This window comes from Rasamsonia emersonii (assembly GCF_000968595.1).
Source record: "Rasamsonia emersonii CBS 393.64 chromosome Unknown ctg1118621760151, whole genome shotgun sequence".
NCBI lineage: Eukaryota > Fungi > Ascomycota > Eurotiomycetes > Eurotiales > Trichocomaceae > Rasamsonia > Rasamsonia emersonii.
In genome coordinates, this window is record NW_013563166.1 from 48421 (window position 1) to 63478 (window position 15058).

Sequence of the window (15058 nt, forward strand, 5' to 3'; positions counted from 1 at the left end):
ATCGATAGATGTGTACCGTACATACAGACTTTATGGTGGTGATATGTCACAGCTTCGCTTTCACTCGCCATTCATTCACAAGCGCCGTCTCGCCCTCGACGCGTCGCCTCATGCTGTCGTGAATCCGCCTCTCGACGTCCTCGTCATCAAATGGGTGCACGTCGTCCAGAGGAATCTGCTTCGTCGACCGCAGCCCGTACCGGTGGACAGTCAGGTATCCCACTCCGGCCTTCCCTTTTTCTTCTTCTTCTTTCACCCGGCCGGCCACGGCGTCTCGGCAGAAATCCGCCCAGTTTTGGTAGAATCGCCTGCCCGCTTGCGTTCCGAGCATGATGAGTCCGAAACAATGCGGCATGCCCTCGAACTGGTCCACAATTACGGAACTGCCGGCTTGGTGCACCTTGCGGGCAAGGAGCAGACCCTCGTCAGTCAGACCCTCCTCACCCATTCCGATATACAATGGAGGTGCACCCTTCCAGAGCTCCTTTCGAGCAGCAAGAGGAGATACTAATGGATGCGCCACCATGTTGGCGTCCGAGTACATGTCCACGCGTGGAGGCGACCGCGGCCAGACATCGTCCGGTTGATGCGGAGGAGGCGCATAGAGAGTCTCTGGCGGCTCGTGTGGAGGAATGATGTAATCGAATTTGGCATTGTCGCGCACCGAGGGCATGGACCTGGTCAAGTCGCACCAGGGCGAACTGAGGGCCAGGCCCGCTGGCAGCTCAATAGGGATATCCTTGCCGTGGAATCGAATGCTGGGGGCTATCCGACGCAGCGTGAGGAGTGTCTGTAGGAGTGCCAGACTCAGATTGCCGCCAGCAGAGTCACCCGCAAGGACGATCTTGCCGGCAGGAACCGCGTCGTGCAGAGATCCCGGTGGTGGTGAGATGAGAGACAGATATGCCACCAGAACGTCCACCAGCGCAGCCGGGAATGGGTTCTGAGGTGCCAGGCGATATCGCACGGACAAGACAGGAGCCCCGGTCAATTTTGACAGACGCGCAACGGGGATACGGTGTGTAGCGGGATCCATCAGGCTGGGCGAGTTAGTTATGATCCCTTTGTTTTCCTGCAGATAGATTGACATACTACAGTGCACCTCCATGGATATACAGGATGACCATGTCCGACTTCGACTCCTTCCGGAGCTCCCTGTATTTTTCTTCCTCTGACAAGTTGGGCTGCGGGGCCTTCTTGTCGACACCGCTGCGATACCCCGTCCATTCTGCTTCGACGGGACGCACGGGGGGTACTTCAAACGTCTCCGCACCGGAGGTCTTCAACTCGTCGATCGCCTTGATCACTGCATCCTTGACATCGTCTTCAGGTGCCGGCAGGGTGACCTTGGACACCCACATGGGTCCCTTGATCCCCGGGTCGCGGGTCAACACCCGCTGCTGTTTGCCGACAGGCATGGAGATGTCGAGAAAGGAGCGGATAATGGCGACGGTCAGTTCCGTGCGCAGATCCTGTTTGCCAGAGACTGGAGACAGGTAGAGTCCATGCAAGACGAGAGTCTTGAGAATCAACGGAATCCTGACCAGCAGCGCCTTGAGCATGGCGACGGATTTGTTGCGGGCAGCCATGACGGCGCCGAAGAAGAGCAGAAATAAGAAATCAAAGAAAGGGACTTATGTCAATGTCATCCAGAGATGTGGGAGGAAACGGAAATGACAGAGAAAATGGAGTGTTGTATAGAGATATAGTTTTATCCATGGTTAGCAAACCACTCTAGGCGAGGTCGAGATGCCTCGGCCCAAGTCATTAACACTCCCTAGGACTGGCGTATCAATGGAGGACCCCGCTCCAGACTCTAGTCTGGATTTAATTTAATATTATTCCCCACTCTCAGCAAATCGGATTTCACGAAGATCAACGTGGAGAGCAATACGAAAAATGACGAGAGAAATTGGATTGCGAGATGGACTGGTTAATTTACAGGCTATTGCGGATTGTTCTTGTCCGCATCACGTGCAAGAAGTCTTATCGGAGTTTATCAATCAGTTGGCAGAACTCTTGATATTTGATATTATTTATCTCCGGTCGTATTGTTATTTATTTCACTTCCATATTTTTAAGAGTACTAGATATGCTGCTACAGCAAATGATGCGGTGTAGAGAAGTAAATTTCTATATCTAAGCTGTACATTGTCATGCTCACTGTAATGTACAGTACAGTACATACATGAAAGGCAGACTCTACCAACCATTGATAGACCTCCCAGACGCCGTTCGCCGTAAGAAATCAAGGGCAGTATATACAAGAAGAAAGTCAATCCTGTCGTCAAATCCTCATAACTGTAAGTGTTCTCATAATCATCGATTGGTATCAGTAGACTCGCCGGCCTGAACCCGATCGCCTTTCGGTCCTGCCCGGTGATGAAAGTTCAGAAAATGACCACGGCGAGGATCAAGAACCTCCTTATAGACGCTCTCCTCTTCCTCCTTCAGCCCATACCCCGATGGGTCTCTTCGCATCAGGAAGTCCTGCACACGAGCCTCAGTCGACTTCAACTGATCCGTCTGCTGGCGGCGTCCCGCAAGCAGTCGAGCAGATTGAGCGTTCATCTCCTGGATCCGCTGCTCGAAGGTCGTCTTGGACTGGGTTATCCACGACGCCTGGGCCACGCCCCCAAACAGCGCAAGCAAGAGGATAAACGTGACGAAGGTGCGATGCGAGACCACCTGCACCTGCTTCGGTTGATGGCGGTTATACCATCTCTCCCAATCTTCCCACGTGCCATTTGCGTAGATGGGATCCTCCGGCTTCCTGTTCCCATGCGGAGTAGTATATCGCATGGGATGTCTCCTTATCTCCGGCTGGTCCGGATGACTGAGCCATCCCGTGCCGTCTCTATCATACGCTGCTCGTTTCACCGGATCAGACAGAATCTCATGAGCGGCCACGATGAGCCGGTATCGTCGCAGCCTCACTTCCTTTGGGAGGTCCTTGCACAATGGGTGACCATTGCATGGCCGATCTGGGTGGTACAATTTGACAAGCTCGTAGAAGCGTTGCTTGGAATACGGAGCATTCCGCTCTAGTCCGAAGATGTCATAAGGGGTGAAAGAGGCGGTAGTCGGCCAGGAAAGCTCAGTCTCCGAATGATCTGAAGCCGCGGCCGATGCGTAGAGCCTGCATGGTAGATGCTGAGCAGACAATCGACGGCCTCTGCGTGCTGAAGACGAGGGGCCTTGGGCGCGTGGCCTCGGAGAGGGATTCAGCAACGGCAGTCCGCCGCAGCAGCAGAGGACAGTCTGTTTTCTGAGCATTGCCTCATGACTGTGCAAGGCAGTGCATGGAACACTGCCCGTGGTCTCCTAAAGCAAGACTGGAGAAGAAAACAGTGTGAAGACAGTGTTGCGGGGGGTCGTTGAAGCGGAGTCCTGGTCGGAGATCCGGACTTAGCCCGCCGTCACGTGCGTTGCGGCGTGTCGCTTGACAACTTCTCGTAACGCAACAATTAACAGCGAATGACTGCTGATCGAATCTATCGACCATGCCACGGTCAGACTCGGACTATCGGGATCGAAGAAGATCGACCCGTTCTCCGTCTTCAGATATCGATCGAGAACGACGAAGAAGGGACCGAGATGACGAGTACTACTCCAGCAAATATGACCGTTTGAGCTCCAAAGACGAGAGGCGCAGAAGACGCTCTTCTCGCAGCCCCGTGGACAGTGACAGAGATCGGCGAGATTATCACCGTCGCCGGGAGAGGCAACGTTCGGAAAGCGTGGATGGAAGCAGCAGGAGGCACAGAAGTCCGGACGAAGACTACGATTCTCATCGCAGACGGCACCGCGAACGCGATGACTACTACAGTGATAGAGACAGAGAACGACGGCGCAGCACATCGAGATCCCGTTCCCCCACGTCGCGACGACGTCGAAGATCGGTTGACCGACGCTCGCGCAGTCGCTCTCCCCGTGCGCCCGTGCGATCGCGGGACCCTCTGCCATCGCAAAAGGAGGCGTTCACCTCGAAGGAAGTTTCCAAGAAATCCTCTCCCCCTCCCCAAAAAGAGAAGCCCAACTTTGCCAACACCGGTCGTCTCGCGGCAGAAAGCAATGCCGTCACCGTCAATGGCAGCACCGTCGTGTTGAAGTACCATGAGCCTCCCGAGGCCCGAAAGCCCCCTCCGAAGGACGACTGGCGTCTGTATGTTTTCAAGGGGAATGACCTGCTGGAAGTGGTTCAGCTGAGCGAGCGCAGCTGCTGGCTGATCGGGCGGGAGAAACTGGTGGTGGATTTCCCGGTCGAGCACCCGAGCTGTTCCAAGCAGCACGCGGCGATACAGTTTCGCTACGTGGAGAAACGCAACGAGTTTGGCGACCGACAGGGGCGTGTTCGACCGTATCTAATCGATTTGGAAAGCGCCAACGGATCGATGGTGAACGGGGAGCTCATACCGACGGGGCGATATGTCGAGTTGCGGGACAGGGACGTGCTGAAGTTTGGACTGAGCACGAGGGAATACGTGCTTATGCTGTCGACTGATTAGGGAATTATTTAATTGAGGAGATGCCTTTCTTGACTTCGGCCGGACAAGCTATGGACATTATCTATCCGCAAGAAAGGGCAGGCCTTTGCAGCCGATACAACATGCAGTACTGTACATTGAGGTTCAAAACACAATTCACCACGAACAGATCCCGATCTGATATGCTCATCATCGTCCTCAACAACAGAGGGAAATCAACATCAAATACGCGTTTGCCATCCGGCTCATGACGATCCGCCTTTCTAAGATTTACACTGGACCTTGCCCGGCCTTCTCCTTAGGGTCTGCCGTGATCCCTTTGGCTTTTGCTTCCTCCTCCTTATACGCCTTTGTCTTATAGCCTACCGTCTCTTTGACCTTTTGCGTGGCTTTTTCTGCAGGCAGGCAAAATCAAAAACCAATTAGCGAGGCTGCAAACGAACAACAACTCCTAGTGCTATGTTCGCTTAGCTTTTAGGGGTCATACCGCCAGTTTCGATCCCCTTGATCGCTGCATTCGCCACTGTTCGGTCTGCCATCTTCGCTGTATCCTTGGTGGCTTGGATGGGACCTTTCTGGGTTCGGACGGTGGTTGAGAAACACCGGGAGTAGCAGGACGGAGCGATGCGAGTGACGCGCGTGAAGGACATGACGATATCGATCAATCAGGACTTGATAGATAATATTTGTTCTGTATAATGTCGGTACGAGATAGCCTAGCTGGTCTGCAGTTTGGTTAGCTGCAGTCAAGAAGAAAGCCGCAAATCTCGAACATTCATACCCAAGAATGACCAAATAAACAATAAATAATGAATATAAACAAAAATATCTACAGCATTTACTGTATTCAGAAAAAAAAATAAAGTATCCGTTTTATCAGGGGGGAAAAGAAAACGCCTTAATTGCCCGCAACTATGATATAATATTAATTAATTCGTACTGTGCCACTCCTCATACATAGGTAGTCCATGCAATCATGGATGGAATCGACGTCATAGCAGGATGCCAACCCCGTGACTTGGCCACGACAGCCACGCCGGACATTTATTTTACCTCTGGTATGTACATTAGATTAGGTAGGTAGGGGACTTTTAATCCAGTAAGAACTCGGATGCACTGATATTATGCACTGTGTGTCAGAATTACGCCGTTGCTCTGTCATTGATAGATACTATTATATTATTATTTAATATGACTACTCCGTGTTACTCAGCCAGTCCTGCCCACCTACTTGCCTACCTAATAAGGTACTCTACTGTACTGTACTATACTGAGAAGGGCTGCAGCAGTGTAAGGAGGTTGTTGTGACAAATTTCCTATAATAGTAATAATACGGAGTGGAGTAACTAGAGAGAGGGGATCATTCATTTGTGATGACGTCGAATGCAAGCGGAAAAGCAACCTATAATATATATCTCTATACCTCCTCACTATTATATTATTTTTTTAATTCTAATTTTAACTACGCAGTAATTACCCGCTGAACATTTAATTTATGAACGCCTGTGTTATTATCACCAATTCGCATTCTTCTGCCTTCTGTACTATTAATACATCCACGTAGAGAGAGAGGTATTATTAATCATTATGATTAATAGTATGCAGATTGCAGCATGGTGAAAGAAAAGAAAAGACAAGAAATCAAGAAATTCCACACTCATCACATATTATCAAAGAAAGAAAGAGAAAAAAAAAGAACCAGTCGAAATCCACTCTGAGAGCATCGTGCCAAAATCAAAAAAAAAAATAAAAAAATAAAAAAATAAAAAAAATAAAAAAATAAATACAAGAGGCAAGAAGTAAAAGAGACAAGACATATGGTCAAGACTCAAGAACGCCAGGCCAATTTAATGTGCTCAGCTGTGTAATGCATGCAATGCATTACCAATATCGATATGAATGTCAATGAACCAGCCGGTTTGAAATCAATCGATCGATCCACTTCTCAAGAACGCCTGTTCGCTCATTTATCGCCATTGCCCCTCCCCCCAAAAAATACAGTCAATAGTAATACCCATGCTGGCAATGATTTCCGTTTTTCCGTTTTCCGTGCAAAAAGCAAAAAAGAAAGCAAAACAAGCACCAGCACAAGCAAAAAGAGAAGAAGGGGTATCATATCGTATCGTATCGAATTTTCCGGGTTCCTTTCCTTTTCTTTTTCCCACGCCTGGTTTTTGAGAGCAAATAAAGAGTTTAAAAAAAAAGGAAAAACGCCAACGAACCGCAAACCGCAAACCGATGAACCGATGAACAGATAACCTGGATATGTACTCCGTATGTATCGATCAAAAACCTCATCTTCGCTTTAACTCCGTTGTATCTATCGTATGATCAAGTCGCCAGTCTCTCTCTGATCGAACAATTCCTGTGATGCTATGCAATGCTGTACAATGCTGTGCTATGTGGTTTGAAAGTGATTCCAAGTAGAAATGCTTGTGTTTGAATGGGAAATTCCGGTACACAACTTCGTTGTTTCCCTTTATTCATTCCGGCTTTTTTTTGTTTCTGGTCGAACCGCCTAACGCTCACGCTCACGCTCACGCTCAGGAGCAAACTGCAGACCAAGTCCTCGGTAGTCAGGGCGCGAAGGAGATATCCCTCTCCGCAGACGACCATTGTAATTCTCCTGCGGTGCGAAATACGCTTGTCCCTGGCTCGGTCCCATCATCATGGAGCCCACGTCAGGTCCTGTTGCGTATTCCATGTGAGGAAGGATAGGTCTCGACGACAATGGTGGCGCTTGATGCCTTTCCCAGTCCAGCACCCGTTGACGCGCGCCCCTAATGTCGACCTCATGCTCTCCAAAACGCATCAGCTCGGGCTCGCCGCCATAGTCGAATCTGGTCCACCCAGTCGTCGCAGAAGAAGGATCGAAATGAGCCGCGTGCGGGGTGGCAGCATGCTGATACCCGTACCCAGTCCCCGGACGCTGCAGCATAGTCGGTGAAAATATTGGCTCCGTCTGCCACGAGTCGCGCGACTGCCACGACGGATCTCGAGACATGGGCGCTGAAAGTGGCTCAGACATGTACCCCGCTGGCAACGCTGGTGGTGAGGCTCCAGGCATGAACGCAGACGGATGCGCAACCGAGCTCGGCGTCGTACGCGTCGTCCGAGCTGGCGACCTCATTCGACGCTCAGATGTCACCATAATTTTTCCTTGGAAGGTGAGATCATCGATGCCCAGTTCAGCAAGGGGCGCGTTAGCTGATAGTCTCCGACCCCGACCAGGATCCGGTAGGACGAGGGATGAAGGACGCCGTGAATGGTGCCACGACCCTGGCGCTGAACTGACGTCCCTTGCCCTAGCAGGGTGTCCTGGAACCAGACCTGGCTCGCTGCGAGTGAGCTGGTTCGGCTTGAACTCAGTGGATAGCGGCGACGGCTGGATATTACTGGAACGACTACTCAGCGACTCCCGTGAGCTCTTCGTTGAAATCCCCAGTCTGTTCACCGAGCCTCCAGAAACCGACCCTTTCTTTGATGAAGTGGCTCCAGTCGCAGGTGGAACCGCTGCCACACTGGCCCATGTCCGCTGATTCTCCTTCTGGCGCTCGGAAGACTTAGAGGACAAAGGTGGTTGCGAATTATGGACTGCCGTCAACAGTGATATCGCATCCGGGCCCTGCGTCGTCGAGCTTTTGGCAGATCCGTCAGAAGAAGCACGGCTCGAGGTGCCCTTACCCTGAACAGACGACAACTTCACCAGCGCAGGAGCCGGTCGGAACTCGCCCAGGTTGCGAATCGTTCTACGCTTGTTCTGTTTCTCCCCAGAGGGGGAGTCTTTTGATTTCCTTGTCCTGATGACAAGCTGCCAGCCCGAATCGTCGCTCGTGTGGCCGCCGCTTTGCCTAGACGACCTGGGTCTCTCTGTACTCTGGGTTGAAGACAGTGACAGTCGACGACTGGCAGCCTTGCTACTTTCCCCATCGGTTATGTATCCGTCGTCCCTCTCATCGTCTCGCTCTCGGTAAATGCGCGGGGGGAACAACTGAAGACGGACACGGTGCCGATGCGTCGGAGAGCCGATCTCCTTCGGCGATTCTACCTCTGAGGACTCGCCCTCATCCGGACTCCACGTTGAACTGTGCGACCCTCCTTCCTCGAAAGATGATGACGGATCGGACGAGGAACTGCTCGAACGATCAAAGATGGACTTCTCGTGTCGAAGTGATTCCTCTGATGCATTGGGTGACAGCTTGTCAATCTCTTTTTTGATACTCTTAATCACTTGATTAAGGGATTCCCGCGCTTCTCGAAGAAGCGGTGGACGGGTATGAAGTCTCTTCGGGTATAGGTCGACGAGCCGTTGGGCATGCGTCTCATATTCACGATAGTCTTTGACGAACCCCGAGCCCGGTAAGCGATCCATTTTAGTCTTTGCATTCTCATACGATTTGCAAAAGAGCTTTGTCGCAACAGCTAGCCATGAATCGTAGTGTCCTGACTCCTGTTTACCGGTATCGGCGCGGCCGTCGTTGCTATAAGACTCAGCCTCTTGTTCCCTCTTAATTTCTTCGTCCTTCGCCTTGAGCTCATCGCGACAGAAGCCCTGAAACACACTGTGGATTTTGATCACGTCAACGGTGCTCTGATACACGGAAGCGATTGCCTCCTGGCTGTTTTCGGTATCGAACGAATCAGACAGCTCCGGAGTTGGAGCGCTCTCGTCGTCCGACTTCTGGTCCCTTGGATATGGATCGGACACCCTCTCGATCAACCCGTATCGGATGAGCACGCCCAGGGTTGTGTCAATATCCTTCCGTTCGCCTGGGCGGCTGCTGGACAGAATCTGAACGTTGAACTCCTCCAAGGCACTTATTCCCAAACTGATCATACCAACAGGCACATTGTGGCCAAAGAAGGCCAACAGGTTAACCAGATTCATAGCCTCGAATTGCTTTCGCACATACAGATCATACATGATTCCCAGGAAGGGATCTGCCAGCTTCTGGTCCGTGAAGTGCGATTTGAAATGATATTTCTCAATCGGTTTTCCTGTCTCCTTGAGGCGGTGACCAATAGCGTGTATCGCCAGTGGCAGACCGTGATAATGCTTAACGAGCCTAGTCGCCTTGTCCAGCTGATCCTGTGTGGCCTTTTTGATGCCCAAGCTTTTGAAGAGGAGGCGACGGGCGTCATCGACTTTGAGCGGTCGCACGGTAATACAGTAAGGCTCGAAGAGGCGGGTCTTTTTGCTCAGAGTCCGATCCACCGAGGTGTATATGATGCCGCTATTCTTGCTAAAGGGCAAGAACTTTATGAAGCTGTTGATGTCATCGTCATCCTTGAAACTGAGTCCATCAAAGACCAAAAGCCAGTGCTCCCTTGACTGGAACCAATTTCGGACATCGTCAATGTACGTCAGCGAACTCATCGAGCTGAGAAGTTTCTTGAAATACCCTTCGTCAGTGAGGGCGGCTGCTTGGGCTATATCCCAAAAACACTTCTCGCATGACTCGCGAGATTTCGCATCTACCCAAAAGATCCCTCCGGGATAGTCCTTGCGGTGTTTGTGTACGTATTGCCGGGCAAGGTGCGTCTTCCCAGAGCCGGGTCCTCCACAGATCAGTACCGCCACGAGACGCTCTGCCCGCTTCTCTCTGAAAAGCCGCGCATGTAGCTCTTCGAGCTCCTTCTCCATACCAAAGAAATTCGCGTTGGGATGGAAGCCAGGTGGGACGACGAACAAGGGCACTGGCTGAACGGGCAGAGATGCTACAGTTTGGACCATTCGCTGTGGCAGGGAGTCTTGTGAAGATTTGGGGGGTGCTGGAAGGGACACCACTGAAGTGCCTACGTCGAAGAGAAAAAGTCAGTATGCATCCTGACTGCGAACGTAGATTAATTGCCTCGAAATGAACAGACGATCAATATCAACAGAATGGTGTCGATCATCACCAGACAAGCAACAAGACGGGAAAAGAGTGGAGATAAAAAAGAAGAAAAGAAAAGTAAAAGAAAAAAGAAACATCATTTTTGGGCTACAGGAATTTTGTTTTCCGAATCGGCTTCCTCGACTTCGTATGCACTCAAAGTGATTGAACTTTCAGACTCAGTAAGGAGATGCTGTGCCCTACCCAGCCTGTCCACATTATCCTCCGGTTCGGTGTCTTCTATTGTCGATGCATCATCAATCGTCGCTGTGCCAGTTAGCACTGCAGCAGGCCCGAAGAGAGGGGAATTCACGGGACTAGATAACTTACAGCCAACAATTTCCTGAGCCTTCTGCCGACTCTGGAGTTCACGGCGCTTCTTCTCTTCTTTCCACCTGCCGGCGATGAGGGCTGGCGCCTCCCGCGAATATCGCACAATGGCCTCTGCCACTGCCTCGAAACCCTGGGCACTCTCATCCTCGAACTTACACATGGTACTGTGGTCACCTTCGATTCCCATGCGCTCTACCCCTTCTAGGTCCGGGGCGGCAGATTTCTCGTCAACTATGAATTCACGGGTGCCTTTCAAGTCAACCGGCTTGGTCTCATGGAAGAAGAAAACATGAAACCTGCTGATGTTATCGTTAAATAGCCGGCTGACATTCTGAAGCGTCTCGCTGTCAGTTTTCAGGGCCTCAATCAGCTGCGGAGAGGTATCGATGAATTTCTTCGGGAACACAGCGCTGCAGATCTTCTGCAGCAACAACCCCCATTTTGCCGCTTCGGAGCCAGCGTGCGGGGTCCCCATAAAGAGAATACCGAAAGTTGATACCCAGATCGACCGGAGATGTTTTCGCTTCTCGTCCTCCACATTGTGGCAGGAGACGATGCATCGTTTTACGATGATGCCGCCTAGGGAGTGGCAGACGAAAATCAAAGGTCGTTCTAGGGCATTTCGCAGCTAGATGATGAGAATAAGTTAGTAAGTGACCCAAACTTATCTGACACATGTGCCGGCTTTTTGTGTGACTCACATTTCGGTTAGCAGTCAGATCTGCAGCCAGAGTCTCTGCATGATGATGAATCCGGTCCTTAGATGTGCCATTCATAAAGGAAGTCACATCGGCATTATAGCCGTATGTGAGTATGCGCACCCGGAGACCCTCCAGGAAAGGTGGAAGGAGATCGGCCGGCCAAAAGACACCGTTCTTGCTGGTCCATGTGTCCTTAGGATGACCGTTGAGTCCGTGGACAAAGACAATGCTATATATTCCACCATGTTAGCTCCCACGGCGTTCGGAAAGGAAGATCCAGGCAGACGTCCTATGCTGGGGGACTTACTCGACTTGGGCCGGCTTCTCTGGCGAGCTGTAGATTTCGGTCAGCCCGATGTCTCTAATCTTGCGACTCGGACCGGCCATGATGGTCTGAATCATCCAAAAACCGGATACGGACACCGGCAGACGGTCCGTGGAACGTTCCCGGGTTGCGCCCACGGTCAGAACCAGCTCCTCATAGAGGTTTCAATCGGTGTAGTGATGACTGCAGAGACAAGAAGAGATGTGAAAGAAGTTCGTTTGAGAGTTCCGGAGCGGCAACGAGGGGCGAGCGTGTGAAATACAGCTCCGGAGCAGCTGACTGCGGCAAAGTGACTCGCCTGCCTACCGGGCACGCAGCACGGTCCCGTGAGCCGGCAGGGCAAGGAAAACCACGGGCACAGAGTTACAGAACCAGCTTTGGCAGGGAGAGAGAGAGGATGAGTAATTTGAAGAAGAAGGATCAGGACAGTGAGGAAGGTGAATGAATCGTCGTCCCCTGCACCTGGACCAACCCCCTCCACACGCCCCTCAGATGCGGCAGGGCCATCATGCTCAGCCGCGCAACGGCGGCTCGGCGGGGATCAGCTTGTGCCTGAGTGCTGACCATCTGCGGCAGTGCGTGCGCCAATAATGAACAGTTGAGCATTGCTGCACACCTTGTTCATCTGCTAGCTGGAAGTTAGAAGTGTTAGAGCTGGCCTAGGAGATTAGCGGGCGGAAGATCTGGCGCATCCGAACCTTGAATAAGATCCGCCAGGCAGTAGTACCGCTGATGAATGCGGAGTACATACATTTATTTTATTTATTAAATCAACAGGTAGTCCCGATTGATAATATTATTATGTGGAATACTTGAGAACTTAGTCTTTGATGGAGGGCCTTTCCTATTCTACTGTGTAGAACACAGACTGCATACGGAGTACGTACTATCTCAATAGATCAGGACTAATCGGCCGGATGTTCTTGTTCCGCACTGTTACCCCAGAGAGGGACCAGAGGGGCCAGAGGGGCGCTCTGTGGGCCACCGTGGTCAGGCTGGTCGAGATGATTGACACAGTAGTGGATCTGCATGCGAGACATGACTGACTGACTGACATAATGGATCATGTGCAACAGCAACCAGTACGATGCACAGAGGCGTTCTGCAACAGGAGCGATTGGGTATTGCCCAGGGACTTGTGGCTAGCCTCCAGGCCCTTGATCAGGGGTCACAGGCGGCTTTTTTGGTGGCCTGGGTGAGACCTTGCAAGTTACAAGGATTTAAGTCGTCTAATAGGCAGTCAGCCCTGCAGCGCGGTGGATCCGGGGTTGCTAGCAGCGATCCATGGGTCCTGCATGATTTACCTAAATTGTGGCCAGATGGCTTCAAAAGGAAATAAACAAACTCGGGAACAATAATAGAAACCGATATGAGTGATCTGCATCCTTCTCCTTAAACGATACACAAAAATATGAAAATGACACAGTTTCCTTCCTTGGATCCGTCAGTTGCGCCCTGGTGGGTGGCCAAAAATTAAATCTACTTCGTACACACCACCAGCACGGATGACGTACTCGTCAACGCTGAGTCAAAACTAAGTTGCTCTAATTCTTCTTCTTCCCTGGATTTTCAAACCGGTAAGCGTAAAAAATGTCGCATTTCCGCCTTATTTTATTTTTTTTTCTTTTTCTCTCTCTCTTTTTTTTTGGGACAGCTGAACAGGCCTCAGGCGAGCACACGGTGGGGGCCGGTCAGATGGATACACCTGTTTACATATAGACGCCTAGCAATACAGCCCTATTGTTAATCTATCTATCTATCTGGTATGTGGCATAAGAAATGTAATGACTTGATTTCCATGAGATTCTGCGAGGAACCGTCAAATTCGCAGAATATGGCAATGCTCCTGTCCCAAACCGTCGGTAGCAATGAAACCAGACAATATCCCTCGTTGAGGAACTGACTGCATATGACCACCCTTTGATATGCTGAACGAATCGCACTGTTCGCCAAGACACACGGCTGTATCTATTTGAGCCTCTTCGTCATCTGATGGCCTAGTCGGTTCCCGTAATGGGGCAAAACCTAATTAATCCTCTGAAGAAGAAGGCCAACTGCTCAGCTTCAAGGCCCCTGAAGGTAGACAGACATCTGCTGTGGCAATATTTCTATTCATTTGCCTCGAAACACTGGTTTCCTCTTCTCCGCAAAGGCCCGCAGAGCCTCAAAGCGATCCTCGGTGTCCACCACGCCCACATACGCCTCATTTTCCGCCTCTTCGCCTCTCTCAAACTGGTTCACTGCCTGCAGTGCCTGTTTGATGGCGATAGGACCTCCCTCGCAAATGTCCAGGGCAAGCTTAATGCTCTCGCGGAGCACCTTGTCTCTCACAACGCCTTCCTGGGCCTCCTCCTCTGGCGTCACCTCGACGAGTCGGTCACAGAGCCCGATAAAGTATGACTCGGCGCCCGTGACCCTTCGCCCTGTGAGGATCAAGTCTCTGGCACGGTTCACTCCGACCACTCGAGGCAACCGGTAAGTCCCGCCAGCGCCGGGGATGATGGCCAGCCTCGTCTCGGGCAGGCCTACGATGCTTGTAGATCCAAAGACACGCAGATGCGTGCACAAGGCGAGCTCAAGGCCACCTCCTAGCGCCATCGACGAGACCGCGGAGATGGTAGGTATCGGAAGGGCTTCTAGATTGGAAAAAGTCCGTCGAAGTTTCGTCAGAAACGCGTTCGTTCTGCAGATAAAGCGCAAGTGGTCAGAAACGCCATAGACATAAACGTGGGAGTCACGCCAGATGCTAGATAATCCCGTACTCTTCTTTTGTCATCCCCTTCCTCTCCTTCAGATCTGCACCCGCACAAAACGCTGAGTCCACATTACTTGCTAGCACCAGCGCCCTCGTCGGTCCATTGCCCTTTTCCGCTGCAATCGCGTCCACGTGTCGCCCTAAGGTGTCCAGCAGTTCTCTCGAGATCGCGTTCCGGGCCTCTGGTCTGTTTAGTAGCAGGACCCTAACGTGACCAGATCCTGGAGCGGGGATCTGTTGGATGTTGATTACGCCGCCTTCCGCGCTGGTGCCAACTGTGACATTCGTGCGCACGAGCAGTGATCGGGGCAATACTGTGGACGGTTGTGGACGCGGTACCAATGCGATGAGAGAGGGAACGGAACCGGAGCGGAAGGACGAGGAGCAGAAGGCAATCCGCGGAGGCATTATGATGACAAGCTATTGTCAGAAATAGTTTTTCGGAACGATAAGTATAGAAGGATCTAAGGGAAGGTGACAGGTTGAGGTTGAACGGTAGGTTGGTCAGTCAATTGCTTGCAACGGGATCGAGCTATAGGTTGCAATATTGGCACAGAAAATGATTGTTCATTCAAGGAGAG

The 15058-nt window shown here is 51.4% G+C and overlaps 4 protein-coding genes across 4 annotated transcripts; 1 reads left to right on the forward strand and 3 right to left on the reverse strand.

Annotated features, from left to right (window-relative positions):
- Window positions 1-46: 46 nt before the first annotated feature.
- Window positions 47-1589, reverse strand: T310_4674 (Lipase/esterase; the record flags this gene model as incomplete). The annotated part of the gene is made up of 2 exons (XM_013472456.1): window positions 47-1040; window positions 1096-1589. 2 exons carry the CDS (start codon window positions 1587-1589, stop codon window positions 47-49), a joined length of 1488 nt encoding a protein of 495 aa, XP_013327910.1.
- A 1914-nt stretch (window positions 1590-3503) lies between these two features.
- On the forward strand, window positions 3504-4508 carry T310_4675 (FHA domain protein SNIP1; the record flags this gene model as incomplete). Its single annotated transcript, XM_013472457.1, has 1 exon — window positions 3504-4508. One exon carries the CDS (start codon window positions 3504-3506, stop codon window positions 4506-4508), a length of 1005 nt encoding a protein of 334 aa, XP_013327911.1.
- Window positions 4509-7005: 2497 nt separating this feature from the next.
- Window positions 7006-11784, reverse strand: T310_4676 (Catalytic protein; the record flags this gene model as incomplete). Its single annotated transcript, XM_013472458.1, has 5 exons — window positions 7006-10224; window positions 10476-10630; window positions 10694-11324; window positions 11398-11626; window positions 11705-11784. 5 exons carry the CDS (start codon window positions 11782-11784, stop codon window positions 7006-7008), a joined length of 4314 nt encoding a protein of 1437 aa, XP_013327912.1.
- Window positions 11785-13834: 2050 nt separating this feature from the next.
- On the reverse strand, window positions 13835-14885 carry T310_4677 (Enoyl-CoA hydratase; the record flags this gene model as incomplete). Its single annotated transcript, XM_013472459.1, has 2 exons — window positions 13835-14405; window positions 14485-14885. The coding sequence occupies 2 exons, from the start codon at window positions 14883-14885 to the stop codon at window positions 13835-13837; spliced, it is 972 nt and encodes a 323-aa protein (XP_013327913.1).
- Window positions 14886-15058: the final 173 nt, after the last annotated feature.